The sequence below is a fragment of the Typopeltis vanoorti genome, chromosome 25 (genome assembly GCF_054136105.1).
Source record: "Typopeltis vanoorti isolate ZY-2024b chromosome 25, IOZ_Tvanoo_1.0, whole genome shotgun sequence".
In the NCBI taxonomy this organism is placed as follows: Eukaryota; Metazoa; Arthropoda; class Arachnida; order Uropygi; family Thelyphonidae; genus Typopeltis; species Typopeltis vanoorti.
In genome coordinates, this window is record NC_143573.1 from 61,246,486 (window position 1) to 61,270,283 (window position 23,798).

Here is a 23,798-nt window from a genome sequence, read left to right on the forward strand (position 1 = left end):
ACTATAGGTGATAAAAATATACAAAAAGAAATATTTGGAAGGTTTATTTGCTTCATTTGCTCATCCACTGGTTAAACAGTGTTCAATATGCATCAGAAACCAGAAGAATTTGGGGATAATTTGATTGGCTTTTTTACCGATGTAGCTGGATGCTTTAGGAAAAGTGAACTTGCAAATTTTAGTAAAAACTAGTTCTTATTCAATGCAATTCAAAGACGCTACTTAATAGATATTCAACAAGATAAATTTTAAATTCTGAGTTGAGGGCTGCATTACAGATTAGTGTACTTTAACACATTTGTATATCACATGATATACTTGACCTTGCCCATCAGCGCTTTTTGTGGCTTACAAAACGATGATAGAAACATGTAAATTTTGAGAAAATCTGTCTTTCCAATTTCATTTAAATGGAAAACAATCACCTCTTCTCTTTCATTCTACGCAGCTGGACATCGATGACTCAAGATTTAATTACTTTCGAAGTCAATCATTTCATCTTTTTCCCACTTAACTTCATTCCTTTTTGTCACAAAATACATGTGAAGCAGAAGTATTGGATGTATTGATTTCTCACAAGTCTCCATAACACATGCACTCTATTCTAGTGACAGATCTAGTGATAAAAACTATTTCCACTCGGTGTCATAAAACAAAGTTGTCACACGAAAATGGAGTGCTTTTAAAAATACTTGAATGTTTTCATAATAATATACTTACCAAGATATTCTTATTAAATATTCATAAAAAATAACTAGTCGTGGATATGATATTAAAAAGTATTAAACCGACAGGATATTTTCCACACATTGCTTGGATAATACCAGCCTTTGTGATGGGGGGCATTCCTTGCTTAAAGATTCCAGACCCATTGGGCCACACTCACCATGTAAGGAAATATGTGGTCTGAAAACATCCCAAGGTAAGAATTAGCGGTCAAGGTGTGTTCGCTAGAGATGAAAAGACCCAATAATATCCAGATAAAAATTCCCATACTACGATACCTCTATCATCAGCCTGTTGTAAGCCATCTGTGTAGTCTGGTAAGGCAAAAATAACCTTCTAGTTGTCCCAAAAGAATTTTCTGCTAAACTTCAGAAGATCTAATCAAATGTTGTTCAGAAGCATAATTCGTCTACCATCTCCTAATTAAATTTTAAACAGAAACCCACAAAAAATATCCACCTATTCCGTATAGAATGGTTTTGACGAAATAATGAAAGGATAATAGCGTTTTACTTCTCCATTTGTCCCTTTCTATATTTTATATTACCGGAAAGGGCCTATTGTTCAAATATATGAAATGAATTTTTATGATATTCAATTAAATCAGATAGAAAAATTACCTCCTCCATTGCTGTAACAAAGGTACGGAAACCTCCAAACATTCCCGAGTCCCACGGAGTAACCCAGAAGTGACAAGATAAAGTCAAATCTTCCTGTCCAGTTCCCTCTTTCCACTGCCTCCACGTCCATCCAGCTGGCTCGGTCCTCATCATCCACTGTTTTTGGTGATAAGGGAACTTGACTACTAACCCGAGGAAAGTCTTTGTCAACATCATTCTGAAAAATAAATATTCGGATGTCAAATGTGTATATTGGTATAAAGCAAAGCAAAATATCGATATATTGTGTCGTATTTGAAGAAGCTTAATAAATATCCAGTATACATTTAAGTACATGGCATGTTTCTATCAAAATATTTTAATGGTATGTTTCTCCATGTATTTTGTTTAACTATTGAAGAAGATAAACTATCAACAATTGAAAAAAAAAAAACTAACAATTGAAAAACAAAAAAAAATAAAATAAAACTAACAATGAAAAAACAACAACCAACAATTGAAAAACAACAAAAAAAAAAAAAAACTAATCATTCATTCTACATATGCTCCTGTTGTTATATCTTTGTGGCATAAAAGCAATATTGGAATACGTTAAACTGGGAACAAAACTGTTTACAGAAAGAAGTTAATTCAATAAGTAGGTAATCCAGAACTCTAGTCAGTTGTCTTAAACAGTGTTTGATGCAGCTTCTGCATCTGAAAGCTAAAATTAGTTACCAGCACAGTAAGTGCATTATAGACATCCGTATCATTGATTATTAGAAACGTCTGGTTTTCACTTACAGGAGGAATCTCGTTATATGTAAAGTATTAATTACAAATTCTGAAAATAGACCTCAGTAATTTAATCACTTTCATGCATTATTATTAGCATTTGATTGAAATCCTGTATCCGTATCAACAGGATGATTTAAATTCTGTTGAAATGTCGAATCATCTTGGATTTCATTACAGATATTATTTATTGTAAAAGTACTTTTCTAACATTAAAATCTATCATAGCTGATGATTATTACTAACAATATAGATGATGATTATGTATGCAATTCACAGTTCTATTCCAGTATAAGGTAGCAGTTCTGAATGGTTGATTGTGGTATCACCGGACCGTCAAATGATTTCTCACAGATCCCAGCAGTTTCAGCGCTCAATAGTTTATATACATATTCAGCATTACGAAGATACTTTATTTTGACCTTATAATATTTAAGAATCCAAGTTCATACGAGTTTTCTGTTTCCTAATGCCATCTGAGAAGGATTCATGTAAAAGTGTCGTTGTTTTTGTTGGTATACCAAACACAAGGATAACTCTGAGTTTTTGTCAGGAGTATAATGCTTTTTCTGGTAAATAATGATCCTGGTAACCTTCCATAAGACATGCTAATAGATATTTTCCATAATAAAGAGGCCTTTCTCATAGATTCTAAGAGATCTGATATCTTATTCATAATAACAGATATACGTTACATTGATTATTTCTATAAACTCTTAAATGAAGATAAGTCTCGATACAAGGATTTAATTAATTAATGGCTTATTCTAAAAAAATAAAAAAAAAGTCATAAAGTAAAGTACGTTTGTGGAATATGTAAATTTGAGCTCAGGTCCACGCATGCACTCAAGTTATTTGAAACCCGCGTGGTGACTGGTTAACGCTACGTTGAACAGTGACCGGTGCATAAAAACGGTAATTACCTGAGCGAGAGTAAACTAGCACCATCGTTACCTCATTCTCTGCAAATGCAGCTTATGATTTATTGCTAATAACTCCATCAAATAACGGAACTTATCTTACGGCTCGATGTAATGAAGATAAGCTATAATGAAGAGCTGTGGTCTGCCAGTACGTTCATTAGCGTATCATAGCATTAAAGCTTTCCCCCCCCCCACCCCTCTATACTGTCACGTGGAAGATAATCTTACTCCGGATAAAAAGAGAACTAATTTACTTCACATCTGAGGATTATGCTTTCATTTTAAGGAAGGTCTTTAACATGTATGCTACACGAAGATTTTAATTATTGCTATACAAATTATATCTCTATTTCCTAGACGAATGTTGATTGTCTACATACTTTTTTGATTTCTAGATTTTGATATATATATATGACTTAGTACTAATGGATTTGTTTATCAATAGACAAATAATTTGAAAAGGAATTGAACGGGAGAAAGGAAGAGAAGTTAGAACCAATGTCTTTTCTCATCAGAGGAGGAAATGAAGTCTACGAAAAAAAAATCATAGAGAAAAGTCATAGAGAAGATGGGGAAGACAAAATGGGCAAAACTAATATACAGGTTTTAGCTATAGTGTCCATAAATGACATATTTTCAACTAAATTTTACTAAAAAGATCGTGTATATAATAATTAAATATTATTATCACAGATAAACAGATTTGTGTAACTAAGGGACGGCAGTACTTCCTTCTCGGTGGAAGAAAGTTCTTGAGGAAGCTATTATATAAACATCATGGATCGGGTATAAGCATGAGCGAACATTGCTTAAAATCTACTTTGGATCTCGCCCAAAACAATAAATGCTTGGATGAAAATATCCAGGAATGTACTTTTGCATTTCAAATAGAATGGGTGTATTGAAACGTTGCCAAAACTCACTAGAAAACATTCAAATTACAAAAAAGCAGCCAGAGAAGTTATTACCCCAGTAATTATAATTTATCTCGCCATTTTTAAAGGATATTTTATGGTTTCATTTGCTAAATTAGCCAATTACTTTTTTACGCAGCTTATAACTACTCCGTTTATGGATCCAACTGTAAACTAAACCAATCTATCTAATTATACTTGGCAACAACAATTTTAACTTTTGTTCATTTAATGAGAGAAACTGTTCGGTATAAAATTTGCACGCTGATGGCAGTGCATTATTTGTTTTTCTGTGCGGTGCATTGCGTTAGTGAAATAAGCCAAGTGTCCGCTATAGTGATCTACAAGAACTACCATTGAAATTTCTTACCCTTCAATATCCAAAACTATATTTGTTCTTAATACATTCCTATACTCATCGACTAGGACAGGGGGTGTTCAACCCGTCGATCGCGATCGACGGGTTGAACACAAATGAAAACATAATATTTTATTTATCATTATTAAATACAAATGAAAACATAATATTTTATTTATCATTATTAAATACAAATGAAAACATAATATTTTATTTATCATTATTTTGTATTATTTTTAATTCTCTTTAAGTGTATTGCTATTGTTTATTTATTTTTCGTTAAAATTGTCAAATCAGTAATGTTCTTATAAGTCCGGATAAATGAATTAATTTGGATCAGTGGAAGTCAAACAGCGAGCTGAGTGAATACAATTATAAGCAAAGTGTAAAAACTCGATTGTAGCTTAAGTATTAAATATTCCAAAGCACATTATATCGATTTTTTACTTAGGTTAAGTTCCATGTGAATATTGTAAAAAAACAAACTTTGTTTGTCTCCTATAGTTTGTATTAGATGTTTTTGTAAATAACTCTTTTGAAGCCAACTGTATATATACTGCTTTAATGAGAATATGTTAGACTGTTAAAAACAAAGGCAATGTTTTTGTCGCCGAAGCTGTACATTGCGGCATTAGAAAGATCATTATTGAAACTTGTATGTATGAGAAAGACTTGCAGTCTCTAAGTGTAAACATCTCCGAAGTCAGTCAGAAAGCGTTCAAACAACTTTCCGATGGCCGGCAACTTACAATCAAAAGAAAGCGGAGGAGAACAAAAGGCGTGCCGAACTTGAAACTAAAGATGAAAGACTCATACCGATTCTTTGGGGGTTGCCAATTAGGTCTCCTCTGAGACCTCGCATGAGGTCTCAGAGGAGGCCTGAAGCAAGCAGAAGGGGTCCCGGTTCCAGAATTGCTGTCAGAGAGGAGACCGCCCAGTCCAGAGTCGCCGTCAGAGAGCCTGCCCGGATCCACGTTGCTTAAGAGAGGAGTTTCTCGCTTCCAGAAAGGATCTTCTCGGTTCGAGACGTCGCTAGAGAGAGACTACTTCTAGGCCGCAGACAAGGTTTCCGATTGCAGAAAGAAAGAGTTCGAATTGCCGGAGAAAAGTTTCCAGGCCAGGTTAAACTCAGACATTTACCAGTGTGCTGCGTTTTCATTACAATTGGATGAATCAAACGACTTCACTGATATTGCTCAGTTAATGGTATTTATTCGCATGGTATTTCAAGATTATTCAAGTAAAGAACTTTTGAAAATTTTACCATTATTGGGAAGGACTAGGGGAGAAGATATTTTTTCGGCATTTGATGAATTTGTGAAACAACACAAACTTCTGCTTTTTAAACTTGTGTCTATTACTACTGATTGTGCTCCTGCAATGATAGGTAATAAATAAAGCTTCATTTCATTATGTAAAAACGATGACAAATATCCAGATTTTTTAACGTACCACTGTATTATTTCCCAACAAGTACTGTGTAGTAAAAGATTAAACACAAAAGATGTTTTGGATATTATATTTAAAATTGTAAATTCTGTTCGAGGAAAAGCCCTGCAACGGCGGTTATTTAAATTACAGGCAGATGATGATAGGGAATTGAGTGATAAAAGATGGTTGTTACTTATCATTTTTAGTAGATTTCTATACGAATTTTAGCAATTTAAATTTAGAGTTACAAGGTAGAGATAAAAATTTAATTGACATGTTAAGTTCAATAAAAACTGTCCAACAATACTAACTTTTATTAAAGAAAAATATAAATGACCACGAATTTAGACATCTCCCATACTTATTAAATTTTTTGAACAAAATCAACAAATGTTTCGCTATGATTTAAAAGAATTTATTCGTGAAAGAATTAGTTGAGGAAGAAATAAATTCAAGATTTAAATATTTTAATAAAACTGAAATGATTGTATCTTTTATCAATAATCCATTTCAAGAAAACTTGAACATCACAGAAATTTCAAATAAAAATAGTGGGCTCTTTGATATAAACCAAGCTGAAGTAGAACTTGAGATAAAAAAATAATAGAATAGTTTACATTTAAAATCAATAAACAATGAAGTCATTTTGAAGTATGCACATGAAAAATTCCCAATATTAACTGATATTGCGCGAAAAATTCTGTCGTGTTTCGGATCGACAGATTTTTCGGAATCCGCTTTTTCAAATATGACCGTCAAAAAAAAATCAATTAAGAAACCAAATTACAAATGATCATTTGAATGATTGTCTGCGATTGGTCACTTCTTCATATCAACTTGACTATGAAAATATTGCGAGGTCCAAACATTGCCAAATTTCACATTAATTTTTTTTTAATCAATTTGCTGTAACTTGTGAGTTTGTAATCAATCTGTTGTTTCAAAGGATATATTTCGGTGATTACACCACATTTTTTATTATTCAGTTATACAAAATACTGAAATAATAGTTCCCGACAAGTTTCGTAAATCGTAGGATTTACATCTTCAGGGGGTAAATAGTATAACTTAAAGTTTAAACAAGAGAATTAATAAATACAAATCATAAAACCGTCTGGCTATTCATAAACTCAAATAACAGAATGCAGATATATAACATTATTGACGTTGAACAATACTGGACGATGTGACGTGTTCTCGTTCATACAGTCCGAGCTCAGATTGAGGTAGATTTTTTTATTAGAGCTGACCACACTTGATGGAGAATTAAACCTTGATTTTTATTGCATTGGGTTGGGTTTTTTAGCATATTAGCAGCTTCTTTAAATTTTCTTATATAACTGTTGTTTTCTATGTATGACATCGTCGTTTTTTGCCAGAGTACATCGTGTCCAGTGGAAGTGGTCTGGAAAGCAAGACCCGTTTTTTGCTACGTAGGACAGACAGGAAGATCTGGAGAAATACGCATGACTGAACACCAAAAAGACGTACAATACAAAAGAGAACAAAAAACGGGTCTTGCTTTCCATACCACTTCCACGATGTCGTAGATAGAAAACAACAGTTATATAAGAAGCTGCTAATATGCTAAAAAAAACAACCCAATGCAATAAAAATCAAGGTTTAATTCTCCATCAAGTGTGGTCAGCTCTAATAAAAAATCTACCTCAATCTGAGCTCGGACTGTATGAACGAGAACAAGAACACGTGACATCGTCCAGTATTGTTCGGCGTCAATAACGTTATATATCTGCATTCTGTTATTTGAGTTTATGAATAGCCAGACGGTTTTATGATTTGTATTTATTAATTCTCTTGTTTAAACTTTAAGTTATACTATTTACCCCCTGAAGATGTAAATCCTACGATTTACGAAACTTGTCGGGAACTATTATTTCAGTATATTGTATAAACTGAATAATAAAAAATGTGGTGTAATCACCGAAATATATCTTTTGAACCAATTAGTCACAGAAGTCTGCGCCTGCGATCTGTTGTTTTTCTAACTTTGGTTTTCCAAAATAGAGAAATAAATATTTTATTCCAATATTATCGACTTTCTCATATGATTTAGCGTGACTCATGACTCTTATATGATTTAGTGTGATCCTTGACTCTCATATGACTATCCCATGACTTTGCTTGGCAGGTGACTCTCTCATATAATTGTCACATGACTTAGTCTGAAAGATTATTCTCTCATATCACTGTCACATAACTTAACCTGATAGATGAAGCTCTCGTATGACTGTCACATGACAGCCTGACAGATGATTCTCACAATGTGACAAATAACTCTCTCCTATGAGTGTCTCATGAAATCGTGACACTCGTTTATGATTCAATCACATGACACTGCGTCTGCGCGGTTAGTGGCTTTGCGCTTAGCAACCATATGCCTGGGGAAAGAGTGTCCTAGGTTCGATTCCCGTCGGCAACGAGAGGAGCTTAAGGATCTTCCTCAGCCATAGCCAAGTTAGTCGGTCTTGGGCCCTAGACAGTAGGATTTTTTCCCCAGTTTATCTGGGGTATTTCATCCCGCAAACAGGCAAACCGGTCCCGTGAACACACACGAATACAGTCAGGAATACTTAAGACGATCCCTTCAGCAATAGGTCTGAATTGTCAGCTATGCCGGACCCAAGCCCGGATGAAAAAATAGGGGATGATTGAGGTGGTACCGTACCTCCCCGGAATAGGGGCTCATGGCCGTTGAATTACCATACGAAATAAATAAATAAATAAAACATGACACCGCGACATGACTCTCTCACGTGTCTCTGTCACATGATTCAGCGTGACACACGAATTACTTAATAGTAATTTCTAATATGAAGTCGTTCATCAATTATGTATTGCTATTTTTCGTACTTTACAACTCTCATCTCCATCAAATACTACATAATAACTTAGTAATAGCCCCCCTCCAATGAATCCACAAGTTTTACAAAAAAGAAAAAAAAAGGAAAGAAAGGCGAATATTTATATCCTGGTTGCATAAAACTTAAATGTGTAATTTTGTTTAACAAAAAAAGAAGAAAATTATGGATATTAAATTTGCAGTGAAATTTTATAATATAATAATACACTGATACATACAAGTCATTGATAACTTATACTAAGGCTTTATTTGAATATCTTTTAGTTTGTTATGACTTATTGATCTGTCGAAAGAAGTTTCAAACAGTGACTCAATGGAGTGTCTCATAATTCGCCCACACGTAGTAAGAAATTTCGACATAACAGTTGTATTAAGTAATCTACATTTCTTTTATCAAAACCACCCTATAATTATGTTGTAGTCACTATATTATACAGTTAACTTTATTTACATTATACTCTCCCGTGTGGTGGCCTGGATAAGAATACTTATCCAGGGTTTTTAGAATACTTATCCAATGTAGTTCATGCATGTCGTAAAAGAGGCGACTAAAATGGGTACCCAGGGAGGGTAATAGATGGCGATGCTGTAGCCAATGAAGTTCTAACTGAGGCTCGGCTATTGTTGTTACCCTCCTGCCATGATCAGAGCTTTATATACCTCAATAACACCCTACTCTTACATTGTCCTCTACAGATAACGGGGAATATAAACAGCATTCTTGCTTCGCCCATCTAGCCAGTCCTTTTAAGGACTTTAAGGACTTATATTATACTGGTAATTTTTTAAAACAGAAAAAAAAATTTAAGGTGAATTAATACTGAGATAAATTAAATCAACAAATAATCCTTACTATAAAGAAACGATACTTTGTTGATATTGTTATTACCATCAAAAATATTCTCCCGTCACAAACTATCTTGCATTTCGCTTACAAATATAGTAACCAGCGCCGTAAATCGGTGCCTGAGGTGGAGATCATAACTGGCGTCCCTACTGACATTATTAGTATATAATAACAATATAAAAATATTGCTCCATAATTCCAAATGCTTTCCCTAAGAACACGACGCCTGGAACAAGGGCACGGCTTCACAACCTACTCTACGGCGCTGATATTAACTGACACTATTTCTCCGAAAACGATAAACTCCAAATTTTTTTACTATAAAACGTATTAAACAAGATAACAACCGAGCATTTCAGTTTGTTTGGCTTATTTATTTATTTATTTATTTATTTTTCAGTTAGAACGGCCTGAATTCCTATGTCGTCTAGAACGTTCAGTGGATAAATATAAATACTTTATCTACCGAAACTGAGTTCATCTTATCATTTTGTAAGTTTTTTAATTCCGAAAACGTCGTATTCAATACTGGAAAACCAAACAAGCCAGCCTGGGAACACAGATGAAGTTGTCGAACATTATAAACTCGAATCAGTGCCGTGTTTGCTTTGGAATTACAAAGATCAAAGTGTGGCGCCATCTCTTGGCCAGGACGTGAACTACATTTATAAAATACCCATCATGGCACGTTATACACATAACGATAAGAAACAGGAATTGTAAACGATGGAGATGAATTTCACTGCCTAGTTTGAGACGACCACCTCACCGCTTATTGGAGACCTGAAGTGGCTTGAAAAAGATGTTCCTTAGCCCACCATAAGTACAAAATGTACTTTAGTTTAGTGCATAACATTTCGTGGGTGGGAGCAACACAGTGACATCACAAACGCAATCCTATATACATCAGTCTATTCCAAAAAAGAGAAATAAAACTGCCGATTCATCGTCATTTTTAAATAACGGCAAGTCATCAACACTCCTTTATTCTCAGACTGAGACTTACTTAATCAATGATCATCAATATGAATTCCTCTACTTCAGATCAACGGTGGATCTCCTAGCCTATATTACCCAACACTTGATGCGTGCCATGAAATTTGAAGAAATCTGTGCTGTTGCTATTTAAATTTCTCGCGCAGTAAGTTAGACTGAAATAGGCCTACTCAGAACATTGTCATCCTCTGATTTATCATCCACGCTCTGTGGTTTAGTAGCTGGTGTCCTCTCTTGTTAATCACCTTCCATAGCAATGCTTGATGGCTTTCTGTATCCGAACTCCTAAAAATATGCAGGAATACTCCAGAGCTCTGTTCTATCACCTATCCTCTTTCTTTTGTATGTATGTATGTACGACATTCTCTCACTGATAATAAATTCTACCCCTAGTTTTGCTAATGATGCTACGTCAATCTCTAAAAAAGAGAACGAATAAAAAATATGCGTTTTTTTTCTCACTCTCTCTTTCTTTCTGTCACTTACTTCAACTGCTGTTTCTCAGGCGGTTTGTTTCAGTCTTATATTTTTCTACAGGTATTTTTCTTGATCCGTTCTAAAGAAGTGGCACTTCATTCCTCCGCTTTTCATTAATCTCTGAAAACACAAGGCGCCGGCTGCCAAACATCATTTTATAGTCTAAGTATAAATCAATCGAACTTGTAACCTTTCATATGCGAGATTAATACACTTAAAATGATTGCGAAGAAACTTTCTTCCGAATATGGGATAGTTAATCTAGAATAAATTATGAAATTAGTCAGGATGAATAACATAGCGATAAGAGAGAGTAGTCATCCTACCTGTGCAGATTATATTTAAACATTACACCGTGGATACCAGTACAGAGCTTCTCTCCCATATCTCCCAGAGTTTCTTTGCATGTCGCTTTAAGGCAGAATATTTGCACTAATAGAACTCTTAATAGGAATCAACGCTTCCTCTTGCATGACATATGAAAGCCATTTACTAGAACTAGAAATATATTAGACTTCAATTATTACGATAATTATGGAAGCAACGAGTGAAACGTAACAACACATCATTCGTTAACATCAAACTTAGGCTTTCTCTGAGTATACATGAGTCATTTTTTTTTCTTCATTTACGTACCAGTTTTAATAGTCTAATGGAACTACTAGATATTTAGTTAGATAAACTTGCATTATATACAGGGTGGTTCAAAATTCCACGTACAAACTTTGAGGGGAGGTAGAGAACATCAAGATCAACCATATTCACATAGGAAAGCATGACCAGAAACGCCACCCGAAAGTGATAGGTGGCGCTGTTCGTCAGCGCTCCAGATGAGCAATTGGGGCTTTCTCATTCAAGCTTTCGACGTCGTACGAAGAACATGCGTCGTTTTACGAACGCTGAGATGACAGACATGCACCTCGTTTACCATATCACGTATCCAACTACTATTGAACTGTTCCGTTACGCTTAGAAACGTTCAGCGATCTTTCCAATTCTAAATCAGCCACGTGTAAGTGCTCACTATGCTTACCGTACGCAGCAAAGATGGCAGCAACAAAAGACAACGGCCAACTAGCACCGTGTCTCGCCAGCACAGTGTCGTCGATCGCCGTTGTTAAGCCTATTACGCGCAGCAGCTGCAAAACTGGTGTCACAGATAGAAAAAAAAGGATATATTCTGCGAGTTCTGTTGCAACTGGCTGCACGCTTCCTGCGGTAAAAATAGATGAATCTGCGCAAAAGCTACTGATCGAACTTAACTAGCCGTTCTTCTGTTTCGAACTGACTTCTGAACATAGGTAAACGTGTCGAAACCTCGAACAGCACATCAATGCTTTAAACGAAACTTTTACCTCCAAAATACTTGCAGTGGAAGCTAAGCTCGAACAAATTAACGATCAGCGCAACGCAAGCTCAACTTTGCCCGCGAATGAACTCCGTGATCTAGTCGCTCCATCAAATCATAAACGATTTGATGGAGACCAAAAACAAAAAATTCAACGAACATTTTGAACTTACCGAGAAAACGGAAAATCATTAAAAGATCACATCAACAAATTAACTGAAGAATGCAACATCGATCCCGAGAATATCGTCAAGTGCCATATCGTTTCAGGCCTATAAATAAAAGGAAACGAACTTTCCACGCCTAGTAAAAGTAACTTGCGACACGTCGACAAGCACATCAAAATTAATAACAGCGATCAACAACAAGTTCAAAGACACTTGTCCCCAATTGCGCATACGTGCTCGACCAGATTTATCATTTACACGAAGGGAACAAAGACGCCAGCTTCGAAAACAACTCGAAGAAAAACATCAAAATGGTGACAACAGTTGGATCATCGGCTACACACAAGTTAAACTGGTGCAATAACCAAGTGATGCCACTAGCAGCCACAATGGAGATTATTGTGGCTGATAGTGGCATCACTTGGAGTATGCAGGCATTGCATAGGAAATGTGCAAGATATATGTGAGTCATATGTTTTTGACCGCAAAAACATATGACTCACAAAACCCTACATATCCACTTCACCAACATCCGTGGCCTAAACTCCAACCTTAATAGTGTCCACTACCACCTTCAGTCTACCAAACCCCACCTACCCTTTCTGACAGAAACTCAAATCTCCCCTCCCTTCAGCACTATTTAACTCAACCTTCCAAACTGCTCACTCTTTAACAACTTTCGTCCCAAGGGTATGTGCATACATCGGCTCTGCCATACCTTGCAAAAGAGCACCCAACATAGAATCACCCAACTTTGACCTTGTTTGGTTGAAAATATCCCTTCCCCACTCAGTCAAATTCATTTGCTATCTCTATTGCTCCCCCAACTCAACCAACCACTCTGAGCTCTTTAATTTCATCTCCTTAAAAATTGACTTTCTCCAATCCCACTTTCCTAACAGCAAAATTATCCTCCTAGGAGACTTTAGTGTCCACAACACTAGATGGCTTTCTCCTCCAGTTGCACAAATCTTGCAGGCAGAGATGCTGAAACATTAGCCATCATTATCGACCTCACACAACTTGTTCAGATGCCAACCAGAATACCAAATAACCTAAACCACTCCCCAAACACCCTAGATCTCTTCTTCACCAATGATCCCTCCAAATACACAATGAAAGTAGTGAGACCCCTCAGTAATTCTGACCCAGGACTTCTGTAGTTGGATTGCCTGCTTTCTGTCTGGATGCACACTGTTTGTGAGAGTGGATGGCTCCCTATCCTCTCACCATTCAGTTAATGCTGGGGGTTCCACAAGTTTCTGTCCTCTCACCAATCCTCTTCCTGCTATATATCAACGACCTAGTTCGGTTGACCTCCAACCCAATACACAATTTTACGGACGACAGCACACTACACTCCTTGCTTTCATTTGATAAACCTTACCCTACACAACTCACCTCAACCTACAGAACATCAACCACCACTGCTTTCAATTCTGATCTCCAAGTCATCCTCCAATGGGGTTCAGATAACCTCATCAATTTCAATGCTAATAAAACCCAATTCTGTCCTATTTTCCATAATAAATAACCATCCCCACCCCCAGTATCCTTTTTGACGATACCTAAATTTCTAGACAATTTAAGATTTCTCGTCTTGGAATTATCTTCACATCAAACTTCTTCTGGCATAAACACATCACAATCATTGCACATCCTCAGCTTCAAAAAAACTAGGATTTCTCTTTCGCTCAAGACGTTACTTCATCCCCGACCAGCTGTTAACATTATACAAATCCGCCCAGCTATTGAATACTGCTCTCATATATGGGGTGGGGTCCCTAAAAGGTCTCTCAAAATGCTCGACTCAATACAGAGGAGAGCAATTAGACTGTTAAATGACCCATCTCTTACCCACTTTCGCACAGACGTTTGGTCTCTGCAGTATGTATATTCTACAAATATTTCCATGGGAAATACTCATCTGAAATAACATGAATAAATCCTCCACTCAGTACTAAGCTCGTCGGAACACGTGCAGCTGCTGTTCAACATCCCTTCACAGTACACCTAGAAACAAACAGAACAAGTTTCTTTTCCTCCTCCTTCATCCCTGCAACTGCTGCACTGTGGAACAGTCTCCCACCTGCTGTGTTTCCCAAGGAATACAATTTAGAGTCATTTAAATCGAATTTAAACAAGTTAGTCCTTTCCCAACCCACTACCCATACACGGTACTAATGTACTATAGATTGATCAATCAATCTCTTGTATATGGGCACAACATAAAAAAAAAGTTATTTGTAATAGCCTGATTCTTAATCTTGCTGATCGCTGCTGATATTTGATTAGCAGAGCAATAAAGAAAAAACTCTAACACATAAATGCAGGAACGATAATACGAGTGGGATATCATTGTCAGTTCGAAAAAATCAGAAAAAAAATTACATATTCTGATTTATATCATAACGCATAACAGAGATATGCTAGATAAAATCAAAAGAGGTTTTCCAACGAAATATTAAAGAAAAAACAAACAAAATTCTGGTCACAAAGAATTTCATTTTTATATTTTCATGTTACTGTGTGTTTAATGTTCAGTACCAGTCATGTAATATGAAACGTATAGAATTTGGCTGCATGCTGCATTGCTTGAATTTCTGTAATTTCATGAAAGACCTACAAATGCCACTGTTTCGATTTTTTTTTTTTGAAGTAGTTGTGCATTCAAAATAAAATCATTATTTTCAATCAAAATCTGATATTTCATACACCCCTTAACAAACATAACTACTGGTGTCACGATACCCATACTATTTCAATACAAGTTACAATTTGCCATCACGAGATGGCGGAAGTTGTGTGCACGCCCCCTGTGCGTTCGAAATCCTCAATAGATGGTTAACGTTATAGACAGGCTCCCCACTGATTTCCTAAAAAGATAATAAAGAAGACAGGTACGCCATCTACTCCTGTTTTGGAAATAATGGATTGCCATCATTATAGAGATGTACGAACAAACGTACATAATGACATGGACAATTTCAAAAAAAAAAAAAAAAAAAAGGAAACAAAAAGAGACAGAAAGTAAATATAAGTGAGCTGTTGATTACGTTATCCCTACTCTCCACAGTACCTTCAAGATTCGGTTAATAAAAGCGGCTAGCAGAATGAAATAAATAACAGAAGTAGCAAAGACTTTGCAATTAAAGTTCATAGTTTTATCAATATCTGGTAACGAGAGTATAGGTACCTGCTCTGTTTTAAAAAAATAGATTAAACTTTTTTTCCCCTTACGTTATAAATCTAGTAAAAAGCAATCGTGGTGTTGTAATAAAACGGAAACGAGAACTGGGCCAGTATTCCAAACTTGGCTACTTGCCAAACCGTTGCCAGAGTAACACCCTAGTTGTATAGTAGCAGTGGAGCTCGATTGTTGAGATATATATTTACTCCTGTGTGCAAGAACTGTAAATAAAAACGAGCGAGTTATTGAATGGTCGACGAACAGTGACACTATTTCTGAGTAGAGGAGTACTTCAGATTTTCTAAATATAGAATAAAGTATCTAAGATGTTACAGTTCTAGGATAAAAGTATGAGAGCAGTTTAGAGAGGAACTTAGGCAAGCCAAGAAATAATAAAATTGAAAAAAAAAAAAAAAACGAAGATAAATGCTTCATCGCTACATAATATTTCAACATTAAATAACGCCCATTCATGACGTTTAGAAATTTCAAAAGTCGATTCTGAATACGAGCGAGTTGATAATCGCTAAAGAATGGGAACATTAGGAATGCAAGAATGTATTTCACGTCATAATATGCAGACACACGAAACAATTTGCTCTACAACGCGACTGACAATGAGAATGAACGAAGAGGCATGACTAAGACAAATGTACACATCCATAAATGTCCAGCAACAACCATGATGCAGGAAAATAAATCCTAATCTTTAACGATTAGTGATTTAGCTTTCTTGACACATTAAAGCCTTACGGGAAAAAGGATGTGAATGTGACCTTCGCACGAAGGACTCCGGTAATAATTTGCCGTCGACCGAGTTTGCGAGAACTTTCCGAAATCGATTATACCCAATGGAAACCAAACTGCGTGACCAAATGATTACAGCCTCATTTCGTTTTTATTCTCATTTCATTTGGATTTTTCCTACGCAAGCAGGCAAACCAGCCCCGTGAACACACCAGCTAAAGCCACAGGACCTAGTTCGTTACTGCTATATATACATATTTGTGTGTGTGTGTGTGTGTGTGTGTGTGTGAGAGAGAGAGAGAGAGAGAGAGAGAGAGAGAGAGAGAGAGAGAGAGAGTTAGCACTTTATGCTTCTTCTTCTCTTCTTCTTCTCCCTTCTACGTATTAGGCCTACTGGCTAACTTGAGCTCTTCTAAGTCGTACCGGTCCTGTGGCTTTTGCTGGTGTGTTTCACGGGGCTGGTTTGCCTGCTTGCAGAGGAAAAATCTCGGATAAACTGGCGGAAAAAATTCTGTTGTGCACACCCAAGACCGGTTAACTTGGCTATGTCTGAAAAAGATCCTTAATCGCCTCACGTCGGCGACGGGAATCGAACCCAGGACACTCTTTTCGTAAGAAAATCTGCAAAAGCTAAGAAATGGAGAAAAAAGTATTGCAACAGGAATTAGGGGTGATAAAGATGACATCAAAACTGAAGACAGAGATATTCGGAAGTAATTACTGTGAGAGATTACTAAATGAAACACGTGATAGTGAAATGATAGACAATATTCCACGGAAATTCAATCAGGAGTGCATATCAAATACTTTAGGAAAAAAGTCACCAAAAAGGCAAGTAGATGACATTCGACCAGTAATGCTCAAATATGGAGGTATAAATGTTTCCCAGTCTTTACTGCAAATTCACAAGCCATGGTCAGAGGGTCGAATTCCAGATAATTCGAACAGAGCTTACGTAGTATTCATCTATAAAAAGGGAAATAAAATAATCTGAGAATTACAGAGGAATATCTCTCCTAAGTGTTCCAGGTAAGATTTATGCAAACATACTCCAAAATAGGTTGAGAGAAACTGTGGAAGAGAAAGCGGGAAAAGAATGAGTTGAATTCGTGTCATATGGAGATTGTCCGGATCAGATTTTCAGTTTACGATAAAGAGTTTAGAAATCGTGGGAATGTGACAAGGATCAGTAATTAAGTTGTGCAGATCTCGAAAAGATAAGTAACAAAGAAGAGCAAAGAGAAAAGGCGATAAAACATCACAACTATATTGTGTAAATGGGACGCACTATTAACAGAGCAATATATGAGTTATAAACCAGCAGTTAGAATTGAAGGATGTTCGGGAAGTTGATTTGGCGATAAGTCAGAATAAAGATTTGAGATTAACATCTCCAGTTTTGATATCAGATTTAGTACCATCTCCATTATTCAACTATACGGATCTCATTTTGAAAGTAAGTGGCACTAAACCTAATATCGAAATTGGAGATGTTCGACTCAGCTCTTTATTTTATATTGACGATGTTATTACTCTTAATTAATTTCGTTCCAAGTAGGCAGGATTTCTTAACTAAACTGAATAGCTTCTGTACCAAATTCTGTATGAATGCCAGCAATAAAAATACATAAATTGTGAACAAAGCAACAACGAAAACATCATCTGCATTCTTAGTGGGAAATCTAGAATACAAATACAACATTTTAGCTAACAAGGCACATTTTTTATTGAAGATGGCAAATTAAATATGCAGATGGACAACATAATTAAAAAAATCAGTATGGTAGGGAGTCAATTTAATAAATGTATATTGAATAAGAGAGAAATTAGTCCAAAAAAAGCCAATGTTAAACAGTTGATCACTACAGAGTAAAATTAGAAACAGTATCTGAGAAAAAGTAAGAGAATAAACAGATTACAACAATGGAGGCATCATTAACAATCAAAATGTTAGGAAGGAACTAACAATTTTTAATCAACAATCTGTGAATAGAGTCAATCTCAGATGGAGAGAGAAAATATTAGCAAAGCCGATGTCTGATACCAGGTTGTCAAGGGAAGACTGAGAGGAAGACGAAAATTAAGATGGACTGATTCGCTAGCTTATTTTGGATATTATAGCTAATTGTTTCCAATACATCTTCAATATCTGGTTCTACATTTCATGTTATAAATAAGAATTACTTTTGTAAATTTCTCGTTGGAATCAAGTCAGTCATTGAAGACGATTTGCTTAAGTTTATTGCAATTACGGAAGAAACAGTTATGGCTTTGAGGTCAGTTGGAGTATGTAATAACTTCAGTTTCGGAGGAAAAACTGACGTACACACGTCAGACCGACTAATTGACATCCAGGTTATAAACCATATAAAGAATCCTTGCGTCTTACGTAGGATGAGAACCCAGTTCGTTCTTATCGAAGAAGAAATGTCACAATCCTGACGACTGCACCACTATGAAGATTCCAGCATAGATGATCGAAAGCAAATTAAGTAACCCCGGTATACACGTAAGTACAACTAAAAATGTATCATCTTCCTCAGTTTTATCAATTGTAAATACTAAAAACATCAGTAAAATATGTCATTAACTAAAGTTTGTATCTTAATTAGTATTTCACTGATTATTACTACTTGCAAAATACTTAAATTCATCCGCAAACATACTCTAATAGTCAAAAGTATGCTCTATGAGCTAGTTATATTTAATTAGCTTCTACCATCCATCATTCTTTATCTCTGTTAACTCTAAAAGTTTGTAGGATTAACCTTATAATTCAGATTTCGCTTTATAATACTAATTAACAATTTAATTAACGTTAGAAGGCGCTTATATCATGATAAGAGTAGATTTATCATTTGTCCTTTTCATAAATTCGTCCCGCAATTTATTTCTATGAGACCTTGAATATTCATTTAGTGAACTATGTATTTAAATTTACATCTTGGAATAAAGCTGAACATTGATTATGCAAATTTTCTCTCACTTAATGTTGTTTTTATTTCTCTTATCATATCTAATACTTGGCTTTATTGACCTTCTCCTTCTGACTTATCACTTTTCCCCCAGTCTTAATTCGCCTGGTAAGGTGACACGATCATTATCACACAGAAGCTAATTAATATGATCAGTCACTAATTCCCCAAGAAATTATGAAAGCTAACGTTCTGTCTCCATTAGTATGTTCACATAGAGATAGCTTTCACATAATTATCAAGACGTTGATCTCATAACAAGATGGTTCACATAAATATCAAGACAAAAATTAACCTATTTGTATGATTGGCTGTTTAAATTCTTTCATATAAGTTCATATGAAGGTGACAGATTTTTCATCCCTCAACACAGGCAAGCCGGCAGAAGAACGCACGCAAATACCGGATATAATATATTAGATTCACAGTCTTAGTTGTTTCTGATGTAATCCCAAAGCCACAGGTTAATAATATAATTTAATTTTCTCTTTCTTAAGTAATTGATCATTAATAGTATGCTCCCACTAAGGCTACGCACACACACTTGGCGTACATTACATATGAATGCATGTTTCGTTTGAATTTTTTCAGTGCGTATAGATTATATATGAATGAAGCTAACAACGCAGTAATATGATACAGTTTGTAAATATCAAGAAATTAAGTCATTTATTTTAGTTCTTGAAGAGGGATCCATGTCTCACTCTGGTTGTACCGTCCTTCCTATCATCACTTAAAATATTGTCCTTCCACTACAGTTAAATGTCATAAAAACTATCTTAGATTTCTTTTCTAAATCATTAAGAATGTCATTTAAAATGGCACTGAACCATCAGTATTTCAATGGATACCACAGCCAAATATCATTACAGTTTGTTAACAAATGGATACCATGAACTGATGAAGCTACAGTCGTGTATTGCGTACTAAGAATCCAATTAGATGCCATTATTCTAACCATGGATTCCTCGCTGTCGGAAGTAGACATTACAGCGAAGCTAATCTTATTAACTATTGCTCTCTTCCTCTCTCCATTGTTTTTAAAAGTTACCAGTAAAGGATGTTTTTTTTCTCTCTCTCTCTATTCATCCATTTGTTCATGTTTTGAGAATTCATTAAAGGTGATCTTCCTGTTCGCCCAGACAGTAATTCGTTATTGTTCATGGTATATGTTGGAGTTTAATAAGTTCATAAGCTATTTTGAAAAGCATATACAAGAACCATTGTGATTTGAGTTTTATAAAATTCTTTGCTATCTCAGGCTGTGTTTGCAGGGCTTATTGTGAGTTAAATTCTCCAAAGACTGTAGGAGTTAATTCACTGAATAAATGGGGAATAATATATTAATCACACAGAAATTAGTTACTGTTCGTAAAATGCGTGTTAAAACTGTCTAATGTAGTAGTTTCTGATAGTTTATATACTCGTATATAAAAAAATTGTAAACCGCATATCATAAAAAGGTGCGTTTTCTATATCCTCTTCTTCAAGTGTCATCCAATAGAAGGAAGAGGTTGGCAACCATGTGCAGAACGTTTTTCTTTCTTTTGCTGCTCTGGAACATTTATGGTAATTCAAGCCAGTCCAATCCTTAATGTCTTCAAACTACATTCTCCTGGGTCTACCTCTCCCTCTTTTCCCATCCAGTTTCCCTTTTAATATTAATTTCTGAATGGCTTCTTGTCTAGTTAGATGTCCAAAATATTTAAGTTTTCGTTCTTTAATTATTTTTGTTAATGTTGTTTTCATTTTTGCTCTCTTTAAAACATCTTCATTTTTCATTTTTCTGTTTATGATATTTTCAACATTCTTCTGATAGTCCACATTTCGAAAGCTTCTAATTTTTTCTCTGCTTCTTTATCTGGAGTCCATGTTTCACTGTTGTAGAGAAGACTTGACCAGATATAGTATTTTATTAATATTTTTCATGTGTTTCTCGTGTCTATGCTAATGTCTCTGGATGTTAGAACCATTTTCATATCAATAAAGGCTTTTCTTGCTATTTCTATTCTTCTTTTTATTAAGGGAATTTCCTCTGTCTGTAAACATTTGTCCCAAATATATAAAAGACTGAACCTGTTCAATTTTCTTTTTGTTAACAGTTATGCTTAGAGTCTTATTTATTGGTTCTTTTGATATAATCATGCACTTTGTTTCCTTTAGGTTAATAATTATTCCAATGTCTAAGCTTCTGTTGTAAATTTTCCGTGACTAAAGTTTGAAGATCATCTTCAGATTCACCTATAAGGACTGTTTCATCTGCATACCTGAAGTTGTTGAAGTTCCTACCCCTGACTTTTACACTCTTCAATTCTGAAATATCTTTAAAAACTTGCTCACTATATATTTATTATACAGTAAGGGTGATGAGACACATCCTTGTCTTACTGATTTTTTGATTTCAAAGATCGTATTTGTATATAGCGTTTTGTATATAGCATGCTTGAAAAATATCAAAACAGTCATTTTTCCTTCTTTCTCTCTCTCTCTCTCTCTCTCTCTCTCTCTGCAAATGCAGGGACAGGTTGAAGTACTCAACCGCTTTTACCACATTTGTAATACAGTTCTTTCTTACGTCCTTAGAAGTTTAGCAGTTTCATTAAACCGAAAGAGTTGCAAATCTTCCATACACAAAACTATAAGCCGTATTATTCAACCCGTTTCTAGTGAATTTGGAATCGCCGATTCTTAAAGATTTCCCTAGAATTTTGACACAATTAAACTAAATGGAGAGGATTATAAAGGAAGGTAAAAATATAAAATATTCGCAGACACCGCTACAAGCAACATTATCCAACAGATTTGGGAGCAATTATTCCTCATTAATCAAACGATAGTGTATTTATTTCGTTCTCCAACAAAACAGCAGAATGCACATTCGATCCATTGATGACTTTCATCACCCAAAGATGTCCATGCACTTCGAATGTTTAACTCAGCTAAAATAAACTGATTCAGAATTACTCAGTTTTGTTTCTTTATGCTGAAGTTCTTAGCGAATCTTCATCAACGTAAATTATGGGTGTATTTCAAATTTGTTTGAAATTTCTTTAACGATGTGACCACTAGTTGTTTGTGTGTGTGTATATACAAGATAACTGGCTATAATCTCTTGTAACACTAAAAACACCAGAAGCCATGTCAGAGATATCTATATGCCAGTTTGGTTGATATTGGGTCTCATGATGGAATGTCATGAAAACAAAAATGCTTTAAGTTCGTTAAGGTCCATTTTGCAAAATGCGCAAGTACCTACAAGAGTTATTTATTGTCTGCCGTCGTTACATAAGCTTGCAAATTAATACGGGACTCTGGCTCGATGGATTTTACTCAAATTTAGTATTTGGAATTTTTGCAACACCTAAACCATGTCTCTTTATCGAGATGTGGAAGTAATTCTGCTCGTAAAGATTCTTTTTTCATCTCTTATTCTACTCCAAACTATATGTAATTTCGTAGAATGCTATCTACATCCATGTTTATGCTCCTAACCTTATTGCATGTCATTTGCATCGTGGTTGAGCTTTTGCTGAAGTATTCCAATAACTTCAGCAATACACACCACAATTTATAATGGATAAGGATGCTACGCAGAAATTAAATATACTTTTTTTTTTCTTTTTCAAACAGGATGCGGGAATCAGGAATAAACAGTGGCATGTAGTATTTATAACTGGTTCATTCTCTCTCTCTCTCTCTCTCTCTTCATACCAATTAATTTACCAACAAACAAACCAACAGGTGTTTACAGCGCAATCTTAGGTGATTGCTGCTGCTTCTGCATCATATCGGCCTCGTGAGTCATTTATAGGTAAATATAAATAACATCTTCAGAAGTGAAGCTCTGAAGTATGTTGTTAATACGTAGGTCAGATTTCAGCGCTGCGCTGTTATATTATAACAGCGGAATTCGCTAATTATAAGAGTGAACAAATCTGACATTTATGATTGGCATGCAGAAATCAAGTGAGAAACGTAACTTTAAATAAACAAAGCACACCTTCCAATAGAAATCGGTTCTGAAAACACGAGGAAGAAGACATTTTCTACATAAATAATTAGCAAAAAAGTCACTTGCTTTTAACAGAATATATGGAGTTGACCGGAAGGAGTTTATCGCTTTGAGAATTTTAATGCAATAATAACTTGTGGGCAATATTGTACCATTGTCATCGTATGAATTAAAATTTTATGAAGACATTTTGCAATTGATCGATCGACTCTCTCTCTCTCTCTCTCTCTCTCTCTCGATGAATCTGGAGTTTTGTTTATCTTTGAAGCTTCATATCACTGCAGGAATAGCTCAACATTTGTTTTCTGACCTAATGTATCTGGAAATCTTCTTTTAAAGAATATATCAATATATTCTATAATAATTAAATTCTATAACAATTATAGAAACTGCTGATTGTTTATTGCAGCAG

General features: G+C 35.2%; 1 protein-coding gene across 1 annotated transcript in view; it reads right to left on the minus strand.

Annotated features, from left to right (window-relative positions):
- The window catches only part of LOC150092781 (sodium-dependent proline transporter-like), an 80,460-nt gene that overhangs the window by 37,538 nt on the left and 19,124 nt on the right, over window positions 1-23,798 (minus strand). The window contains exon 2 of the mRNA XM_090414612.1: window positions 1,347-1,563. Coding sequence (XP_090270738.1) covers window positions 1,347-1,563 — 217 coding nt within the window. The remainder of the gene's footprint in view (window positions 1-1,346; window positions 1,564-23,798) is intronic.